Source organism: Artibeus jamaicensis, unplaced genomic scaffold (genome assembly GCF_021234435.1).
Source record: "Artibeus jamaicensis isolate MK-2021 breed Jamaican fruit bat unplaced genomic scaffold, CSHL_Jam_final contig_354, whole genome shotgun sequence".
In the NCBI taxonomy this organism is placed as follows: Eukaryota; Metazoa; Chordata; class Mammalia; order Chiroptera; family Phyllostomidae; genus Artibeus; species Artibeus jamaicensis.
In genome coordinates this window covers 2152297-2173575 of record NW_026521803.1, presented here as the reverse complement: position 1 = coordinate 2173575, position 21279 = coordinate 2152297, and the positions used below count along the sequence as shown (strand labels likewise).

The window sequence follows — 21279 nt, the reverse complement described above, 5'->3', positions numbered from 1 at the left end:
TACCTGGTCATGGTCGATGTCCGCGTCGCCCGTGATGACTATTCGTTTCTCAATTCTAGTCTCCGAAATGCCTCCTTTCACAGTCTGAAAGGCAGGGACAAGTGTTCTGAATGTGCCCACTCAAAGGAGCAATCACTGTTTGATGGAGGAAATGGCAGAAAATGCTAACACAGTTTTAGGTAACATCATTCTTTTTTCCCCTAATTTTTCAATTACAGTTGACATACAATGATCTGTTAGTATCGGTTGTACAACACAGTGATTAGATATTTATATAACTCATGAAGTTATGACGCCAGTAAGTCTAGTACCCATGTGACATCATACATAGTTATTACAATACCATTAAAAACTGAAATAGAATTCTGTGTCAGCTATTTTAAATTGTTAATTTCAAAAATGAGGATAGAATTTGGATTCTATCAAATCCTTTGGACTTGGCTAGCCAGGTTTCTGGAAACACCCACCCTGTGCCAAACAAGAGTGTTAAGTAAGCAAAGGTTATCGGAATGTATGTTCCTAAACAGACACTAGCCACAAGGAAAATGGACTATACTGTAGTAGTTGTGAAAGGTCCAATGCAGCTCTCCTGGCATCCTGATCATCTATTTGCTTATGCAGCCCAACCTGGAAGAAGTCCCGAGCGAAGGTTTTATTTTGATCAATTCCCGCTGCACTTACTTTGGTGATGTGGGTGGTGGTCGTGGTACTGGTGGTTTCAGATGTGATCGTCTGTGCACTCATTAGCACACCTGGCTCCAAATCAGCACTAGGATCAACCTAAGCAAGCAAAGAAATACACAGCACACTCTCATATTTACATTTCTGCTTCAGATGTTTGCCATGTTAGTCTCGGGCCTTTGATGATTTACTTGTCTCCTACCATCACTGTGTGCCGCAATTAACGCCTGGCGGCTGCCACTCTGGGTGATGGCTGAACCAGACACAGCCAGAGTTAACTATTATTAATAAATGGGACTTTAGAAAGAGAGCAGTGGCAGATTTAAGCTACCTGCTACTCCACAATAAGGAACAAAATTGTAATCATTGCATCACTCTATAAAGACAGTCTGGCTGCTGGGTCCGTTGAGTCTCACAAACTAAAAATCAGGTTATTACACTTAAACACCTGGAGCCATTAAAGGGATGAAACAAGGTGCCAGGGCTCCGGTCCCTGCAGACCGTCTTACCTGTGATGACTCGTATGTTATGGTTTTGGTTTCTGTGTGAACAACTGGCAATTCCTTGGTTGAAACTTCTAGCTTTACTCCACCTGGTGAAACACTGCCAAAGCTGATGGTCTCTGTCTTCACAGTGGATGACTGCACCAACAGGAAGTGGGGAAGAGTGGCCATTAGTTTGTACCAACAGTTTACTTTTCCCCTCCCCACTTGGCGGATGTGTGTAAGCACAGGTTAGCATGACATAAGTGTTTATATATTCCATGATGTCAGGTCTAAGCTGGGGAGGGAAGCACACAACAGATCCATGTCCAGCAGACTCCCAGAATCCCATCACACCTATTTATAGGGAATGTTCCAGAAAAAGGAAAACATTTTGAGGGAAATAAACTATTTTTACATCCCCCCTCCTTGATGTCATAAATAAATTAAAAAATCATAAATTAGCCTTTAAAAAATGTTAACATCTTAGAAAGGAATAAGTAAGTAATAATCTCCCTGCCCCCAGTACCTCAAGAACTACAAGAAAAAGGGATAAAGAATAAAGTTCTGGTAGTTGGCACCTGGACAAGTGTGGTTTTTGGTCCTTCAAGATTACATTGATCAGAAACAAATTTATCAAATGTTTTAATATTCTAGCTGGACATGTATTACTCAGATTCATCATCAATTATAGTAACTACAATGAGAACAGAAACCATTCTTGGAAGTATATATTATTAAGACTCATTATATGTTTGCATGAGACCCACACTTGCCATGCAAGATGAAAATAAGAAAACAAAATGTACCTGAAAAAGGTATAAAATTAAACTTAGCTCCATCTTGATGCTTAACTAAATCTCAAGAACTCAAATCAGTTTACTTTAGTGCTAAAAGTAACATTAACTACTAGTTACCTCAAAGTGAGGTTTTTGTTCCAAAGTTTCAGAAATGTGGACTGCTACACTCTGCTCCTCCTTTAGCTCATGGGAAGGAGTGGCCATTTCTTCCTGTTCCAGTACAGCTTTATCAGCCATCTCCGTTTTTTCCTCTTTAGCCCCCTCTGTCAGAGCAGAGCCCTCCTTCCCTCTGACGCTGGAGGCATCCGCAGATGCTGCCTGCGCTGAGGCATCCGCGTCATCTCCAGCTGCGTAAGAAGCATCCCCACTTGCATGCACATTCATCACATGTCTCTCCTCCACCAACACGGTTTCCTGCGCAGCCTTCTCAGTGCTCAGTGGCTGGGGGTGCTGGGTTGCTTCCGTCTCTGTTTCGCTGGACCCCGTCCGGGTTTCTGTTTTCTGCATGGGAAAAGACTATGGTGTGAACGTGACTTTCTATAAACCGAAGGTCAAAGAACAAACAAAAGACCCCCAAAACAAAAGATGCCACTCACCAGGATGCCTAAAGCCAGTGTCAAGTGATTATAACCAGAAACACTTACAGAAAATAAAAATTAGCTTTCATTCCCCAACCGCAGCCTTTGATGCATGCTCTCTGCCCTGACACGCACATTTGTGTCTGTGCTGTTACTTCAGCATGTCAGCAGAAGAAACAAAATGCAGTACAAAATACAATTTGAAAAAATAAGCAACACAGAAAACAAACAGAAGCCATTGTAGCACATTCATATTGGTTTTGGCTGCTTTCTTGGACCTGATAGGTGACATAAAATGCTTTAAAAATTTAAATGTTATTATAATTTCTCAACACCATTGCCTTTTGGGTATCTGAAGTATGTTCTTATAATCAAACTGAATGCATATATGCCAAGCAGGCACAAAGAAGAAGAACTGACAGCACTTTTGAGGTGCTTGAGGCAAAGCCCACTTGGATGAGACACACACACACACACACACACACACACACGCGTGCGCGCACAACAAAAGGCACAGAGAAATAAAATGAAGCAAATAGAGTCAGGAACACCAAGGGTAGAAGCAAAAGGCCACCTGAACCCAGCTTTGAGAAGAAGAGGTAACCCCTCCTATGAATTCTGTTGGTTTTCTCGCAGATTCTAATAAACTGAAGATTTCAGAGCCATCCATGAGCTTTTCACCAGAAGACTGCTTACTCTGAGTGAACAAAGAAATGGACAGTCAGGCACAGAGACACGTACATACACAGGCACGCAACACATTCACAGCTGATTACAGACAAAACTGGAGGCGGAGGAGAAAGGGAGGAGGGATGAAGGAATCTACCGTACAGACTTCGGAAACAGAAAAGGATGGGAAATAAAATAGCAAATTGAGGTGACCGTGAGCTCTTGTTTGGTAAAGCAGAGAGAGTTATTAGGATTAGGGCAGTGCCGGTTTAAGCAGGATCATTTTTCCCTTCATTGCAAGCCACAGCAGCACTATCACACCTCGGGAACGGGGGGCTGGAAATAAAACGTAAAGTGTTTTAATGCTCGCTGGACTGCGGTATTGACTTAACCATGAACAAAAGTAAAAAGCTTGGGTTGGCGGCTCCGAACATAAAGCCAAACAAACAGCAAGAGAAACGGAAAGGTTCAGGGTGGAAGGGCGCTGCCTCAGAAACGTCATGCTGGAATCTGACACGGTGGCCCAAATGAAAGGCACTGGTTACCACGACTTGCGACGCTGTGGACTCGGTAAGGTAATGAGCAGTAGCCACGGTGAAGGCCGGTTCCTGGGAGTACCTCCACTCGGACAGACTCTTCCTTCTGGGTCCAAAGAGCCCCACTTTCAGGGCCTCGCCCTCTGGGGCGTGTTCAGTTTTGCTCCACTGCACACTCTCCAGGTTCACGTGCAGAGCCGTGTCCCTTCCCAGCATCTGAGCTTTCTTGAGGTCTTCTTCTTCAGGACTCTGCCGGCGAGACTCAGCTTCCTTGATGGGAGCCAGGGATTCCGATAATTTCCGCTTTGGAGTATGGACCTCAGGTCCTCTCTTGGATTTCTCATCAGCAATGGCTTCCAGGACCTCATACTCTGTCATGACAGGGATGAGCTTCACTGACTCCATTTTCTGAAGCGCTTCCAGAGTGGATGGCTGCACTCCCTTCTCCCCCTCCTTAGTTTTTCCAGTCATCGTAACGATTTTTCCGGACACAGTATCATAGGACTTTCCTAGAGTGTATACTTTCTGTTTGCTTTCTTCGTTCAATTGCATTTCTCGGGCCAAGTCATCGAAGCTCTGCATTTCAATGGTACTAGATCGCAACACGTCAGCAGGTATGTCACCAGTTCTACTGCTCATGGTCACCACCTTGTAAGTCACAATCTTTCTCGCATCACCATCAACTACCTCAGTAGGTATTCTGTCTACAATAACCCAATCCTCTGTGCCCTATATTTGAAATACAAAAGCTAAATTAGAAATTCTGATGGTATCTCATTTCTAAAATAAGAATCCTTTCAGAAAATCAGGGTGAGAGCTACACTTGCGTGACTGCACAGGGTTGGTGTTATCATCTAATAGTTATGGCTACAATCTCTTCTCACCTGAAATTGATAAACTCTAACCTTCGATTAGGAATATAGTCTGCATGCAGAGCTGCGACTTCAGATTTCTTTAAATGGAAACATACTCTGAAGGTAAATTGTGAAGGTAAATGGAAACATACTCTGAAGGTAAATTTTGATTGCATGTTAAATATCTGATGGTTCTATATTTTAAGATTAGATAACATAACTGATATGGTTTTACAAGTTATTTAGCTTTACCTCTGTGGACACAGAAAGCGGTTTTCCACATGAAACATAACAGTGTACTTCGTATCTGTTGTTCTCACAGGAACTTGCCAGCATTCCACAAATTTCTGTGAATACCACTTCATGTTTATAAGTTATACTCCCTTATTTAGGAGAGCAAATCCATTACAACACTTATTATCCAATAAATACTGAGTGTGCCTGTGTTCAAGGAATTATAATGAAATTTTTGGCACTGTTGGGACATTGGTGGAGAGTCTTAACAGGCTATAGCGGTCTGTACAGTGTTCTGATCTTATTTACAACTGAAGTTCTTCATCTCAGTACTTTCCTTGCCACTCTCCTTGGTGTTAGTTCCAGTAAGGCAGAGGACATAAAGGTTAAGAAATTTTTGTACTTCGGAAGCCTAACAGGATGTGACCAGGCAACCAACTAGCCTACCAGATTACAGAGGGAAGAGAAATCAGACCAGGAGTAGATGAGCACCCTGGTTTACATTTCAAACTAGAATGTTTTCTGCTTTCACATTGATCACTGTCTGAAAACTTGAATCTAGAAACACATGTGCCTTAAGAAAAAGGACTGCAGATTCATCTACAGGTTGGTGCTGGAAGAATTGAAATGAATTGAAAAATAACCTCTATGGTCGATGGGACAGTTTTCTGGAAAACGATTTGATGAGAGGTAACCACAGAGCCTGCGGAATCTCCTTCCCACATTTTCTTTATCACACTTGGCTAGTGGGAAAAGCAATAAGAGTTCAGAGCTTTCATAATCAAAGTCATCTAAATTAGTATTATACTATGAGTAAAACAAACGGTAAGAAGTTCAATACTATTAGAAATGACCACACACAGACATAACCACCTAGAAGCAAAAGCCATAAAGAAAGGATGGCTAACTGATTAATATAATGGTAAAAAAAATTCCGTTTTCCCTCCCCAGAATCTAAGCAAAAATGATATACCCACCTTAGTTTACAGCAAGGTAAATTAAAAAAAAAACAAACAAAAAATTCTCTAAAGACATTTTAATGGCACTGCAATATGAAGAGCAATTCCCTTTTGGAAAATCCCTTTATGTTTGTTTTTTACCTGAGACTCAAGGAATGGAGAGCTTCCTTGCTGCAAAAATATAACTTTTTCAGAAATCTCTCTTTCTTCTTTGGTCTGTTTGAATAAAGGGGGTTGGGTTGAAGAAGAGGAAGTAGACAGTTTCCAAAAAGGCAAGTTAGGAAGAGAGTTCTTTTATTGTACTATACATATCATAGTCATTCATTTTTTTCCGAAGATGCAAATTATTGCTCATTAATTTGAAAAATGGTCTGAAACCATCTCAAAGTTTAATAGTTATTTCCCAAAAGTAACAGATAACTTTCTGAAACTCTGGTGTTCGTCTGACTCACACATTTTTCATTTCTACAAACACAGAACATGCAAAACCAACACAGAGAGTACTTGGCATGCGGACAATGTCTATGTCCCAGGCACTTGCAACATCATAGAAGTGGGTATTAAAAGAAAATGTTAAGATAAAAAAATTAAGGTAGGAGTACACTTCAGTTTTTGACAAATACTTGACTTGATAGCAGTCCCCATAAAGGAAGAGTAAAGAAATACACATGCTCACTGCATTAGCTATTGATTTGCATAAACTCAGTTATATCTAGATTGACTTCTGTATTGTTCCACAAATTAAAAAAATCTATTCAGAGTAATAGCTTTATTTGAACTTTTATGGCATGGTGAAGACTTTTAAGTAAAAGTCCATTTAAAAATATTTTGGTGAAACATTAAGCTTTTCAAATCATGCTTATCTTTATCATATAAAATTAAGAGAGAAATGTTGACGCATGTCATGTTAGAAGTAGTTTTCTGTTACCTGCTTTGTATGCCATTCTTTAGTGTTAAAAAGGCATCATTTCAGTGGCAATGCACCAGCTACTGACCCTATCCCTGTGTACAGCACACAACTGCACAGAGTAATGACAGAAAGGATATTTTGGAAAGGGAATTAAAAAATTAACAGAAAGTTCAGTTTCTAAAAGAGAGCTTTTAAAATAAATTTTATTGTTGTAAACAATAAAATTTTATAGAGCTAGTTAATGAGTAACAAATAAAACGTTTTTGAAAGAGAAAAAAAAATCCCTGCCTCGCCCTGCCCCATTTTGGAAAAAGGTTCTGGAAGAGACAAAAGGTACCATGTGGAATTTTTTTAAATTTATTTATCTTTAGAGGGGAAGGGAAGGAGAGAGGGAGAGAAACATCAATGTATGTTTGCTTTTCATGCGTCCGCTGCTGGGAACTGGCCTGCAGGGAACTGGCCTGCAACCCCGGTATGTGCCCTGACTGGGAATCGAACCACGATTGTCTGGTTCGCAGGCCTGCACTCAATCCACTGAGTTACACCAGCCAGGGCCCATGTGGAATTCTTACATGTGAATTTTTGCTTTACTTTCAATCAGTCTTTCAAACAGGAATAAGAAACGGTAAAGAAAGGTAAAAAACATAGGAACTTTTCAGAATACTACTGCTAGGCCTCCAATTATAATCACTGAATTAAATATTTTTCCTAAGATGAAAGCTCCAAAAAAACCCAGCAGAAAAACATTGGTTTTCAGCGTATCCTGTTATCTGACATCAACTAATTTCAAAAAGGTCTGTGTCTATAACTAAAATTCTCTGCATTATCTGCTTACAGAACTGCGCATGTCCAATAACGGAAAAGGGTAACAAAGGGGACTTAAAAGTTTAATACTATGTATGGTCAACTAGTTAGTCCAGCTAACAGACAAGAAGTCCTGATAAAGTTGGTAATAGAAATATTTACTTATATAACAGGTTAGAATACAGTCGGATGTATATTCCAACAATTTTGTTCGGTTACTTAAAAGTTCATTGCTGTATCAAAATTGGGGAACAAGGAACACTGGCATGCAAAAGTCACAGAGGTGTGTTGCTCTAGGTGCACATCAGTATTTAAAAAACATCCATGGATAATTTTATTATGCACCTCATGCTGCACCCCAAGGCCCAGATAGAAAAATCACAGAAGTCAGATTCCAAGGATGAAGATAATCCATCCTATTTACAAACAGATGATCCCTGGTGAATGGGTTTTGTTGTTCAATCTGAGGTCCATCTAAGACCTGCATAGCAAAAGTAGAACTGGACTAGAAAATAGACAAATGCACAAACAGAATCAATTCTAGTTATTCATGGTAGTTACATTCTATAAAGTCACTACAAACAATGAATTAGTGACTCATGAAACGTGCCCCATTAGGAAAATACAGGGTTAGGTTCCTGTGAACTTCTGGTCATATTGATACATAACTTTGTTTTATATGTGTTTCTGTTTAAAGACCTTCATATTTAATATATACTATTGATCCACTGGCACTGAACTACAGTCAACAACACTATAAACTTATTACCAAATGAAGTTTATCTAACACACTGAATCTCTCATGGAGCACACTGTGGACCTCTTGAGCTTACAACATTAGACAGCGCTTCAGTACTGTGTTGGGGGCCATTTTAAATAGCAAAATCACCAGTAACAACACAAAAGAGCAAAATGTGCCACTAAATAGGCCATGGTAAGGACGTTTGTATACAGTATGAGAACTGAAACAAGAAAGCAGAACACTGCCTTTTAACTTCAGCCGGGACTATGTCCACTGAGCCACTCAGTTTTCTCCACTCTGAGCCTGTCTACAAATGACCATGAAAGCATTGTTAATACTGATCTCGGGGCTACAGTAAATTTTAGTGGGTAAGCAAATCTGCAAATATGGAATCATGAATGGGGAGGAATGACTGTACTAAGCTTACATACCTATAAAACCAGCCACATTTAAAAAGAGGACAATACTGGCATTTTGTAAGTGCAAATTGGTTGAGATTTGGGAAATTTTAATATTCAAGTGACAACAACCAGGGGTGTCACACCTGGGGCCTACGGACTGCACGTGGCCCAGGACGGCTATAAATGTGGACCAATACAAAATCATAAATTTATTTAAAACTTCTTTTTTGCTCATCAGTTTTCAATAGTGAATGTCTACCTAACGTGTGGCCCTCATCTTCCAGTGTGGCCCAGAGACGCCAAAAGATTGGACACACCTGGCACCTCTAATGCGGAGCAGGCCTGGGTGCATCACAGAAGGCTGTCGTAGGGAGTATCTGCGTACGGAAGACCTACCTGGAACTCTTCCCACACCACACATTGACCTTTTTTATGTTTTGTGGAGCCTGTAAGTGGGTTTGCCAATTTTCCAAAGTTAATGAGGACTTAATATTATCTGCTGCTTTGGGGCATATCCTTGCTATTTGCTGCTAATAACTCAAATATTTGAAACTTGAAACTATTGGCAATAAACTTCTCATTTTATAGTAAACATACATAATATTCTGAGAGTACTGTCACCATGACTAGCTCATTATTTATATTTCTAACTCTTAATTTTCTTTTAATCATAAATTGATAGTATTTTATAGAAGTAGATTTACTTAGGAGTCAAACCCCATAGGTAAAAAAAATGGTCATATTAAAAGTCAGCTATAGATTTTTTCCCCCACAACATTTTATCACCAATATTAACAAAAAAGTCCAACTAAGCTTGGGGTCACTGAACCAGCTTCTTTGACCTCTGTCACAAACAGTATTGCTTTATTTGGGATGTCACTTTTTAAAATTAAATATTTCCTTTTAGGAATAACTGGACTTTTTTTGAACTGGTCAATACTGTTTACTTAATTGAAAGAGATATATTAAATAAGAGGATGATATCAAATTAGTAATTTACTTAGAAAAACACCTCCCTTCTGAAATGAAAATATTTTGGTTATGTGTTTATAAATGAATATGCTTTTTATGTAGCTAGCCGAGAGGGTAAAATTTTCTTTTGAGCTTTTCATAAAACAAATTTTAAAAGTCATGGTTTTAACACAGAAAGTGGCAAGAATTTAGAGCATGCAAACTTTGTGGGTTGTTCTCAGGGCTATCTCCAGGGCCCTCAAATGGAGTATAAACTTGGATGTCATCAAGGTGCTGGACAAGGGTAGAAGGGAGCCCCTAGGCCACTCTGCTCAGCCCTAAGGCCAAGGCCAACAGGCAGAGCTCAGACCCAAGCCCGGAAGTACCTGTCTTCCTCTGAGACTTAAACTCCTTAGGGCTGCTCTTTTAGAGTGCCTGTGATAACCAGGGTTAATCAGCCTTGCTTTTAAGTTCTTTACACTGAGCGAAGTCTTTCTACAGTTCCCTCTTTGTGCACTGGTGGTTGTGAGCAATGGGCTATATATCCTCTGCTGAACAACTCAGAAGACACTTGAAAGCAGTTAAGTCAGCCTTTGCTCTTCTCCATTCTAATTAACCAAAGGGCCAGACTCTTCTGCAGAGAATATGTTTCCAACCTTTAATCACTAAAAAAAACAAAAACAAAAAAAAAACCCCTTTGGGCTCAGTTTCTCTCCACTAACACAGAAGAGGCATTAAATCCAGGGAAAGTTTTTCAGGTTCAAAGTATCACCATTTCATTAAGTTATTAATGTTTTTTGGATTCATCGATGTCATTGTCTAAGATTCAGAGGATTTAAGTAAAAAAATTTTACTAGTCTAGTGGCTTAGCCTTTTAACGTCCTTTGTTTATTAGCAACAACCATGAACAGAGTTCTCCAAGTGTCCACCTAAACGTCATTCAGGTGGCTACCACCTACTATGTGCCTCGTTAACAAGATTGTGAAGAGTCAATGGCTTATTTGGTTGGTTTCAGTTCTGGTGGCTATTTTTTATTTTTGTAACTTAATCCAGTGTCACCCATCCTCAGACCCAAAATGATCTTCCTTATTTCCAACAGTAATAAAGACATATGGTAAGCCCAACTTCACACATGGCACAGAAATTAACAAGTGGTATTCTTACTAATGCAGGGACCACCAACATTTCAATCAATTGGGATGTCAAGTTTTTGTCTCTTGAAACTCAAGTAATTCTGAATGAAATCAGTGTTTAATGGTAGAGAAATACTTTGAATAACAGTACCTTTCATTTCCTCTGCATAAAAGGGCCTTTTTCAAAGTAATTCAAATAGATATACCTCATCGCTTTTTAGCTAGGGTTGGGATTGTCATGAAGACAGTGACTGTGGTCACTTTTGATAAATTGCTCTCAAAGGAAGTTTTAAAAATTACCAAAATGAGTGGAATTACATTCTTTTCATTGCAAGGACCTACACATTGCAAGTAGACTGCTGTTTAAATAATTTTTCTCCCATAAAGGTCCAAGTTTTAATTTTATTTTGTCCTGTTTCAGCCTCCTGGACAAATATCTAACAACGACAGAATCTTGATAAGCAGTTAGTCAGTAATGATGCTAGAGAGATGCAGTTTTAAAAACGACTTCTTCTGAAAGAAAGATAAAGCAAGGTGATGTCTGACAGCTGACGGATTAGCACCACTGCCTCCTGCGGGTCCCACACAACCGGGGCCTACGTCGCTAACACCAGCTGAGTCCTCCCTATGCTCTGGTTGCAATTGAAAGAGAGCTTTCCCATATGGGACAGTCTCACTTAAAAAGATGTTCTGGCCTTGCTTTTCTTATTAAAAATCAAGTAAAAACTGGCTATAAGTTGGTTAAAATACCAGGTGTAAGTACCAAAAAATCAGTTATAAATAAAAATCAAATAAAATACTGATCATACCAGTAAAACACTGGAGTAATATTCCTTGAGTAAAGTATGTCCTGAAATTCTATCATCTTCAGGTCACCATTTACTTAAACATTAGACGACTTCCATACACCTCATCTTGCAATGGATGAGAAGCATTCATGAGTTTTCACAGCACTTCTTAGTGCAGCAGAAACAGCATATTCAGAAAAAGTATCAGTTCATTAAGATAGTACCTCAATTTCTCCCAGCTGAGAAATCTGGTTTTAGCAGTTAGAATAAACCAACATCCACTAGAATTGCCGGTGACTCCCTGTTCATGCTAAGCACCATCTGATGTAACTGACTCGCTCCTTAGTCACCTAATCATTTTACTTTTCAGCTTCTCTTTGCAAATGTCAGCTCAGGTTACACACAAATGGTGAGATTCTCAGAAGCTTGCCAAAGCCTTTCCCCACGTGCAGACCCTGTAAAGAAGTACAAGTCTAGTGAACAGAAGACAATTGCAACCAAGAGCCTGCATACCGACCTCTTCAGGTACAAGGGGTTCGATCATGGGCGCGTCCTCCTGCCTGGCGGCTAGTCGCACCGGGGAGGTAGAAAGCCTCTTTTCCCACTCATTTGTGATGGCAGTGTCTGTGGAGGTTTCTAAAAAGGTTCTTTTCAGCTCACTAATATTGGTTTGATGTTTCATCAGGTCATCTTGAGTTTTATCTAGCTCCTATATTCAGAACATAAAGAATCCAACAGTCAACATTTTCCTTTTTGCTCACCCTCTCTTTTTAAAAAAGTAATATCAATCTCATTAGTAGTTAAAACAAAAGTTTTGATTACAGCTCATGACACTACCACAAACACTCTGGTGAAAATATATTTCCAGGGAAAAGAGAGGGAAAAAAATCTAGTTCACGCAAGCATAAAAATCAAGTTTTGAAAGGTAAACTGTAAAATGGTAATTCACATATAACCAGAGAGAATCAGAATAAATAAATACAGAGAAAAAGAGAGAGGAAGGAAAGCAGAGGAAGGTGAGAGGTCATCCCACTTATTCACAGGTGAGGGAGACCACACAGTTCATGCAGCATGGTATGAGCTCACAGGTACACCACGAGAAATCCACACACACGAACATGCACTGGTATATACCAATACCAACCTCTAACATAAGATTACTATGTTTGACATACACATTTTCACCCTTTATTCGCTTAATCAGACTATTCTGAAAAAGTGGAGAAGAAAGGGAAAGGTAAGGGACATGGTAGTCATGGAAATAAATGCCATCCTCCACAGTGAACCAACAAACATGGTAACTGGCTATGGAGCATGCTGGAAGACTTGAACGACATAGACAAACAATGGCTTATCACACACTGGTTTTTGCTACTGCTTTATTTTTAATTTTCTACCTGTGCCTTGAGCTCTGCATCTTCCTCCTGGTCCGACTGCCAGCATCAAGAAAGAGTGGGAGATAAAGTCTTACCATGCGTGTGACCCAGACTGAAGCACTACAGTCTATAAACTTGCTAAAAGAGACCTCCAGCGTGTTCCTGCTTATGAATGCTATCTCTCCCTTCCACCTGCAGCACAACATTCTCTCACACAAACTACGAAGCTTAATAAGAGAGGAGTGAAAGATTCCTTGCTCAGTGGGTCTTTGCCACTTTAACTTAGGGACTTCCAGGTGTGATGAGTGTACAATGTGCTTGGGAGGTGACAGCATGGGCTTGGTGGGCTGTCCTTAGTGAACATCAGAAATGGTTCAGGAAGTGTGGGGAGTTCCACTAAGAGTGAAATTTGTAAGAATGGCTATGATTTCCCAATAATGAGAGCTGTCTTGTAAGTGTATGAATCCTCATAACAATCCTGAGGTAGGTGTTATTATTCCCAATTGTAGGCCAGAGAACTAAGGCTCAAAAAAGTTAAGACAGAGGTTGTCCCATTTAAACATTTCTTGGAACCTGTCACTTCTTGAACACATTTACTTAAAAACCAATTTGGGAGGGCAGAAGAAAGATATAGAGGAAGAAAATTTTTACGAAAGTATAAACTACCATCAATATTATCTTTCAAATGCAGGCAAGGCAATTTTTCAGTTTTTGAGAAATACAAAAATTTACCTAAATGCAACTTTGTTATCTCCCCACCCCCCCTAATTTCAAAGATATGTCTAATCCTTGGACTGGTATCTTGAATACAAAAACTACTAGGTAACTAGGCCAGACCACATGCACACACAGGCCTGGGCTTCCTGGCCCTGTGCTGCAGAGGAGGCCCAGGCGAGAAGAGGGCAAAGCCTGAGCGAGGGGCTGTAGGCAAATCAGTCTATCTGAGTCTCGGATCTGCCAGCAGGGACGGGACAGCCTAGCCCGCACGCCCACCCTGCACTACTAATGCGCTGGTTCCTGGAAGACAAGGAAACGTGTTTAGAAAGTGTTAGACAACGCCCAGGTAACCCTAACAGAGTGCCGGTGATATGCTAATCCTTAAGTGTGTGGCGGGTTCACAGTTCTTCATTTATTTTCACACTTCACAATCTACCCATGATACATGTATTTGCTTCTATGCTTCAGGTGAAATTGCTATATAAACTTAAAGTATTATTACTTTTCATTTAAAGCACCTAGAATTACAATGAAATTGATTAAATATGTCAATATGTAGCTATATCAACTAATAATTCTTATACAGTCAAAATGTACTGTTATCTTTCATCATAGAAAATTAACTTTTAATAAATTTACATGATTACTTAATAGAAAAATAGTTTTACAGAATTGTTTTTAACTTAAAAACTTATGATTTCCAAGCTTTAAACTGAACTCTGGCACTGCCAAAGAAAGACACTTAATAAAACTTCATTTTGAAATGTTTTCCTGAAGGTAGTTTCAATAAAATGACACAGGTGTTACTTACAATATTTTTAGTTCTTCCTAAATATCCAACTAGGTATTTAATACTGAATGATGTAAAAAATAAACTGCTAGCACTTTAGGAAACGAACATCTTGACTTCCATTACTACAGATAAATACTGGCTTCATAGAAATTTTAATTAATAACTGGTAGAGAAGATCTGAAAAGCAATGTAAGCCACACACGTACACATATTTATTGTATCCTTAATAAAGGATACATAATGGTATACTCTATCACTGTTCCACTTTTTCAATAAAGGACTAAAAATTATTTGTTAATTTTCTCTTCCTTAGATAATCCATCTATTTTGAGTGATGTGCTCCATCCAGTGTACAAAAATGAGTTAAAAGAAGTATTTATTTTAACAAGGGTAATTTGACCATTTAGCATTAAAATACATATCTGTATCCAGTCCATATGCTACATGAATTAACGACAGTGCTCCTCTCACTCATCGTGGCTATGGTACATAAACAGGCTCTCGTTTGGATAGGGGGATGTATTAAAAGTAAGTACTATCAGTTTCGTGAAATGGTCCTCAAAATGCGATCCTAACTAAAACAGACAAAATCCCTATCGTCTGAAACCTTGTTAGAAATGCAAAGTCTTCATTCCACCCGAGACCTTCAGAATGAGAAGCCTGAGGCTGGCATCCAGCGGAGGACTCTGACTCAGGCTAGAGTTTGAGCACTAGTGGTCCAGGCAATAAAATATATTGAACTCATACTCTCAAAGGTGGAAGTTCCCTCCACTCTAAGGCTAACTTGCAAAATTCTGAAATGCACAGCCACTGCCCCCAGTTACTGGACCAACCTCAGTGGCGGTGGTTTCCCCGTCGGCCGCGGTGTCCGTGCGCTCGCTGTCCGTCTGTTGATCACCGAAGTGATCGGGTTCCAGGAGGAAGGCAGGAATAGAAAGCAAAGCAGTGGGGTTAAACTGGGTATGTGGCAGGCCAAACAGTTTATTCTCTCTCTGTGATCTGTGTCACTATCTTCCCACAAGAACGCAGGGTCAAGCAAAAGCAAAAGAAAGGCCAGAGCCAGGTTTCACCAGCAGAGCCACTCAGAGGAAGACCAGAGGCGCGCAGCCTGCACGAACCACAGACACTGCGTTAGCCGGGCTGACCTGTCTGGCTTTGTCTCCAGAAAACCAATTTGACATCCTTTCCCCTAGTTTTAACTAAACCCAAGACAGATCACCTAAAAATGTTTAATGCAAATAAATTCCATGTTCGTGTATATTTTTTATTCTAGTAATATTTCACACATTTGAAAGGTAAATTAAAATAAAAAGCTACTATAACAGTCACTGGACTTTCAGCCCCTCATTTATACCATTTTGATAGTTTATGCCCATTGATGACCACCAGGCTGTCTGCATTACCTGTTAGTTACAAAAATCACATGCCAGTGACTCACAGGCATATGTTATATGGAAGACAAAAAATGTAACTCAATTTTCAAGTAGCACTGCTAACTAGATATTTTTAAAGACTATGTAATGTATTTCTTTTGCCCCACCCTCCAATATAAAGTACATCGAGGTATGTATTGAAACATCTCTTTCCCAAAAGAAAACCATTCAAATGGAGCAAATAAAAATTTTAATAAATAAAAGAGACATCTACTTGGAAACAAATAAAACAAAGCACAGCATTTGTCGGAGCCTAAGTTCATAACAGTGATTTCAGGACTGGTTTTTAGTCTGTTTCAGAGGTTTATGATTTAAAACAAAAACTATTTTCTCTGGAGGAGAGTAGAGCCATAAGCCATTAAAACTGGGACATGTAAATGCCCTAATCTAATATTAACTGACTTTCTTTCCACAATATCAACGAAGTATTAACATTCTCTTGAGCAAAAATGTGTGAATATTTTGGAAACAAAATAAAAACTGGGGGCTATAAGATTATAAATCTGCCTCGTGACACAATCTCTCAGTCCCAGGAACAAGGAGTGGCAAGAAGGGACAAGCGGGACAGTGTTGTTTATGCTCACATAACTCTGACTAGGTTGACAATTTCATTTTACATATTCCTAAAAGAAAAGGAGCTGGAATTTGTGCACCGGTGCTCCTGAGGTCGTCGTTCTGGCCACCTGCTACCACGTCTAAGCGGAAAATAATTTTTAGTGGGCTGGCGAAGAAAGTGTGTTGATACGTTTTCATGCCTTGACAACCTTAGTAACACCTGGCAGGGGCGGTGGTGGCTATGACTTTCCTTGGGTGCTCGCTGCTACAGCATGACCATGGGGCTTCGCCCACCGACGGCCCAGGAAAAGGCCAGTCTGAACCAGGGAGAGGGACAGGTTGCTGTTCGGGGGCACAGGATGACTCAAAAAGAATCTTAAACTTTCAAGAACAAACAAGAATGACCTGTGATCAGTATGCTACCTAACTGTATTAAAAATTTCAAAAGTTCCTGAAAGTTCTTGAAAGCACCATGGCTTTAGATCACAGTTGTGGTGAGGTGTGAGGGGTCTGATGTCAGACTGACATGGGCTCAAATCCTTGCTAGATTCAATCTGTGACAAACTGGGCACATCTGTATTTTAATCCCAAACTCGTTCTAGTAAATGAGGAAAAGAACCATAACCATATCATGTTAAGGGTACTAAGTATTTTATATGACATATAACATATAAAGAACTAAAAATACTTATAATAATTGTAATATATTGAGGTTAATATAATACTACATATTTTTCACAGCTATAGATAAATAACAGCTTGGGCCATTCTAAACTCCCTCAAATTCCTAACTGGCACCTAGTCAGTCAGCCACTCAAAAAACAAAAGTACCCGGTCAATAAATAGTTAATAAATGAAGTTATAAAAGCTGAATAAAATAGCTTTGTAGAACTGTTATTAATGTAATATATTACCATTAAACAAAACTGCAAAATGTGTAGCACATCTTGAACTATCACATAATCTATGTTTATGCAATTTAAAATATTAAAATCAAGTGATCAATTTTTTTCTTCCAGATTTGATTTTATCTTTTTGTTGTTTGCATTATCAAAAAATTCTTTGGAAATTTGTACGTAATTATATTCTATAGTGTGGTGCGCTAAATCCATATTATGTTTCTTGAAAGATAACTTAATATACTGCCCCTTCTTATTTGACTATTCAGAAACGACAAAAGAAAATGATTACTGACCAACAGCTTTATGTCTGAGATGATTAAGCCTTTCTGCATTGGGTTTCACCCAGGGGAAAGGCTGCAACTAATTAAGCCACCACCACAAGTGAAAAATATAAGCAGTGATGATAAAATATTTTAAAAGAATTGTGGCCATTAGTGATCCTGCAAAATGAGTGTCGACGGGCTGAACTGTATGTTACGCAGTCACCCAGTTTAGCTGCCAAAGTGCTTGAGGCCTGGAGGATGAAACAGGCCATGTAAACAAATGGCTATTTTTTTTTTAACTGAATGACCTACATATGAGTTCTCTAGCTCAGCTTGAACTAGAGTGCACAGCTCTGAACACTTGGCGTTAAGAGACGACACTGAACAGATGGCCCAATGGGAAGTCTTGTGTCAGGAGAGCTCCACAGCTGATGGGAGGCTGCAGAGGAGGCTGATGGGAGGGCTAAGGAGACTGCAGTGGCCAGAGCTGGTTCATGGTCTGAGAGGGTTGCAGTAACGAGGAGAGGCCCGTACTGGGAAGCTCCAGTCGCTCCGTCATTAGCCTGCACGGATACTGCTGTGATTTGTTTTGCTGATGTAATGCAGACATGCCCAAGTTTAACATTAATTCTCATGCATCAATTACACCAAAATGTATACCCTGGATTAGGCACAAGATCTGTGTGGTGTGCTATACACATAAGTTCAGTTATTTGGAATTTGAAATGCATAAAATGGCAATCTTTTTGCTTTATGTTAGCCTGATGACTAACCACTGCTAAAAGAAAAATAATGTCCAGGTTGGAAATAAGCTATAGTCTTTGTAGATAAACATGCATTCGTAATAGTTGTATGTTCTAGCCCTATATTGTTTGATAATATTGCCACTGTGAGAAAGAGTGCTATGAATGCCCAAGATTTAAACTAGTTTTCTCTTAAAAGATTTTCCATGTATGAAAATAGTTACATATATAACTATACATGTATAGTTATATATGTATATATACACGTATAGAACCTTGAAAAGGGTTCTGAGGCAGTATCAAATTGAAAAGCATAAACTTTTTCTTATGTTTTCATTTTGCTGCAAAGACATGACCGTAATACCACTAAATATAGATCCTTACACACCCTGGCAACACTATATACTCACAGGTATAGCTCACATGATTTCTAGCTGAGCAAAAACTGAAAAGACTTTCTTTTCTTTTTGCAGTGTTGCTTTGATTCTGTAAATATATACATATTTTGATGCTGGGAGAGCTGGGCTTGTCTCCTGCCACAAAACCCTTCTTCTGTGGGAACCGAGAGCTGGAGGGGCCTGGAGCAGGTGTGAGCAGGAGGGCAGGTGACAGCCAGGTGCCCCTCTTGACAGCTTCTGTTCTTTTCCCCTGCACTCTATTTGCATCCTATAGAAAGGGAAACTGCTGGGCTGTTCATACAGCTATGGAGTGGTGGGAAAGCAAGTTAAGAGGGAAAACTGCTGGCTACAATGTCGGCTCACTCAGCCAATGGCTTGGACGAGGGACAGGAAACAAGACAGGTGGTGTGTCTTGGATGGAGGCTGAAGGCTCAAGTCCTTTCCCCACTTAACACCTGCCTGGCTGAAGGCCAGAAGCCCCTCTAACTTCCCTGGCCTTTCCAGACTATCCAGTTATGTGGGAGGACTTGGCTCATGCTGCATTTCAAAGAATTCACCCAGTATATGCACTGGCATTGCTAGTGCTGATGAAATCTCAGCACATTTTAATAATGTACAGAAGCTGTAACAGAGTCTTTTCCTGACTGCTTGGAAACTGGTGTTTTCAGTGGCAGTTGTTTCTGGCCCTACCAATGACTGATGTCCTGTGGGCACTTAAAATGCCCAAACCTTTCTCATCCAGAACACCCAGGGGACCTGGCTTACCTTTGTGACCAACAATGATGGTCTGGCAATGACAAGAGAAGACAGCAGTAGGGACATTTCAGAATCTCCAGGAACAAAAGGCATTTACAGTTTTGTACAGCTACCCAGATGACGGTGATGGCACACCCCTACAGCGGCGCTGTCTCCCACCTGTCCTGGGCAGCGCTTACCTAGACCAGCGATTTTCGACCGGTGTGCCATGAGAATTTTTACAACACACAGTACCTGACCATTTAGTCAGGGGCACTGACCTCTTTTCCCTTGGACTGTCAGTAAAAAATGACAACAGCCAACACAACAATGGCTGTCTAGTATGAATGAATGAAAATTATACCTATCTACTGCAGAATTTTAGGAATTACTTGATGTATACCATGAGATGAGAAAGGTTAAAATCACCAATCTAGGCCATATCACCACTATGTATCATGGTATCAGGATAAAGTAAGTCCTCACTTAATGTCAACAGGGTCTGTGACTTTACATGAAATGATATACAATGAAACCAATGTTACCATAGGCCAATTGATATAAACAAGAGTTAAATTCCCATGGCATCTCATCAATGTTATAATGAAAAACTGTTGAATAAAACAACATCTTTTCACTCTACAAATCTAGTTGGAAGTTATATATCTGTTTTGTATGTAGTTCATTCAACATAATGAAAAACCGTTGAATAAAACAACATCTTTTCACTCTACAAATCTAGTTGGAAGTTATATATCTGTTTTGTATGTAGTTTATTCAACGGTAACTGAACAAAATCTTTAACTTAAATCTGATTTTTACATGGCTAACCGGTTACTTAGAGTTGGCTTCTGGCCGAGCCCCTCACCACCGGTGTCATTCAGTGGGTAGCAGAACCACCCTGGGCTGGGCTTGGACTGCTACATCCACATGGCGTTGTGCCTAACCCTGGGGCCGGGTGGTTTCCCCCAACACACAAACCCTCTTCACAGATTGGCACAGACAATAAATGAGGCTCTGAAAGTAGGACCACTATCGCAGCAGCCGTTTAACACTGTTTCGGACCAAGGCCCCGACCACGACAGGGAAGTGTGCTCTATGCCGAGGTACACACCTCTTCCTCTGAACTGTCACTCGGGTCATTGTCTAGTGAGGCAGTCAAGGAGGCCGCCTTGGGCTCCAGGTAGCAGAGGCACATAGCCAGAGGGAAGGAGAGAGTGAGGGCGTATGGCACTGAGAAGGAGGCGGAGAGCAGAAAGAAAAAGATGAAGAGGAAACAGGGCACAAGGGAGGGTGAGCGGATGGGGAGATAATGCTGCAAGCTCTGGGGGAGGAGGTTGGTTTCAGACAGGTTGGGAAAAGACAGGTACCCATCATCATCTAGAAGAGAAGGGAATGACTCAGGGAGCTGCAAGGAGAAGGAGAACAGGGTGGCCCCTTTGCCAGTTTGCTGTTTGTAGCTAAAAGCCACATCTTGGTCCCCAAGGTACGGCTTCCCTTTGCCATCAGTGTCCACGGAGGACTCTCCATGCACAGGCACAATGTCTTTAGAGGGCTCAGAAGCAGGGGGTTGGCAGTCATTCTCCTTACACCTCCTACGGAGCTCTGTGCGAGATGCAGGGGGACAACGAGTTGATGGGGGGGTCAGGGGGCATGGGTCAGTGCCAAGCCTGGGTGACTGATGGGAAGGAGACAGAGAGAGACAGAAAGCAGCAAACAGAGGTGCAAAAGGACAAAAAGAAAACTGCAATTAGTTAATTTTCTTATGGGTATCAATATAAAATCGTAAAACAAGAATTTTAGCACTAGGGTTGTTCATGAACTTTAAAGTACTCAGGTGCA

At 40.3% G+C, this 21279-nt stretch overlaps 1 protein-coding gene across 16 annotated transcripts in view; it reads right to left on the bottom strand.

Annotated features, from left to right (window-relative positions):
* EPB41L3 (erythrocyte membrane protein band 4.1 like 3) overlaps positions 1–21279 on the bottom strand; it is a 149622-nt gene that overhangs the window by 2698 nt on the left and 125645 nt on the right. For 4 of the 16 annotated variants that reach the window (XM_037125831.2, XM_037125832.2, XM_037125833.2 and 1 more), the window contains 11 exons: positions 15242–15295; positions 12920–12955; positions 12040–12231; positions 5935–6009; positions 5479–5577; positions 3756–4475; positions 3116–3238; positions 2081–2464; positions 1191–1322; positions 682–780; positions 4–84 (listed from right to left, as the gene is read on the bottom strand). In XM_037125831.2, coding sequence (XP_036981726.2) covers positions 4–84; positions 682–780; positions 1191–1322; positions 2081–2464; positions 3116–3238; positions 3756–4475; positions 5479–5577; positions 5935–6009; positions 12040–12231; positions 12920–12955; positions 15242–15295 — 1995 coding nt within the window. The remainder of the gene's footprint in view (positions 1–3; positions 85–681; positions 781–1190; positions 1323–2080; positions 2465–3115; positions 3239–3755; positions 4476–5478; positions 5578–5934; positions 6010–12039; positions 12232–12919; positions 12956–15241; positions 15296–21279) is intronic. The other 12 variants (XM_037125835.2, XM_037125838.2, XM_037125840.2 and 9 more) reach the window with 8 other exon arrangements.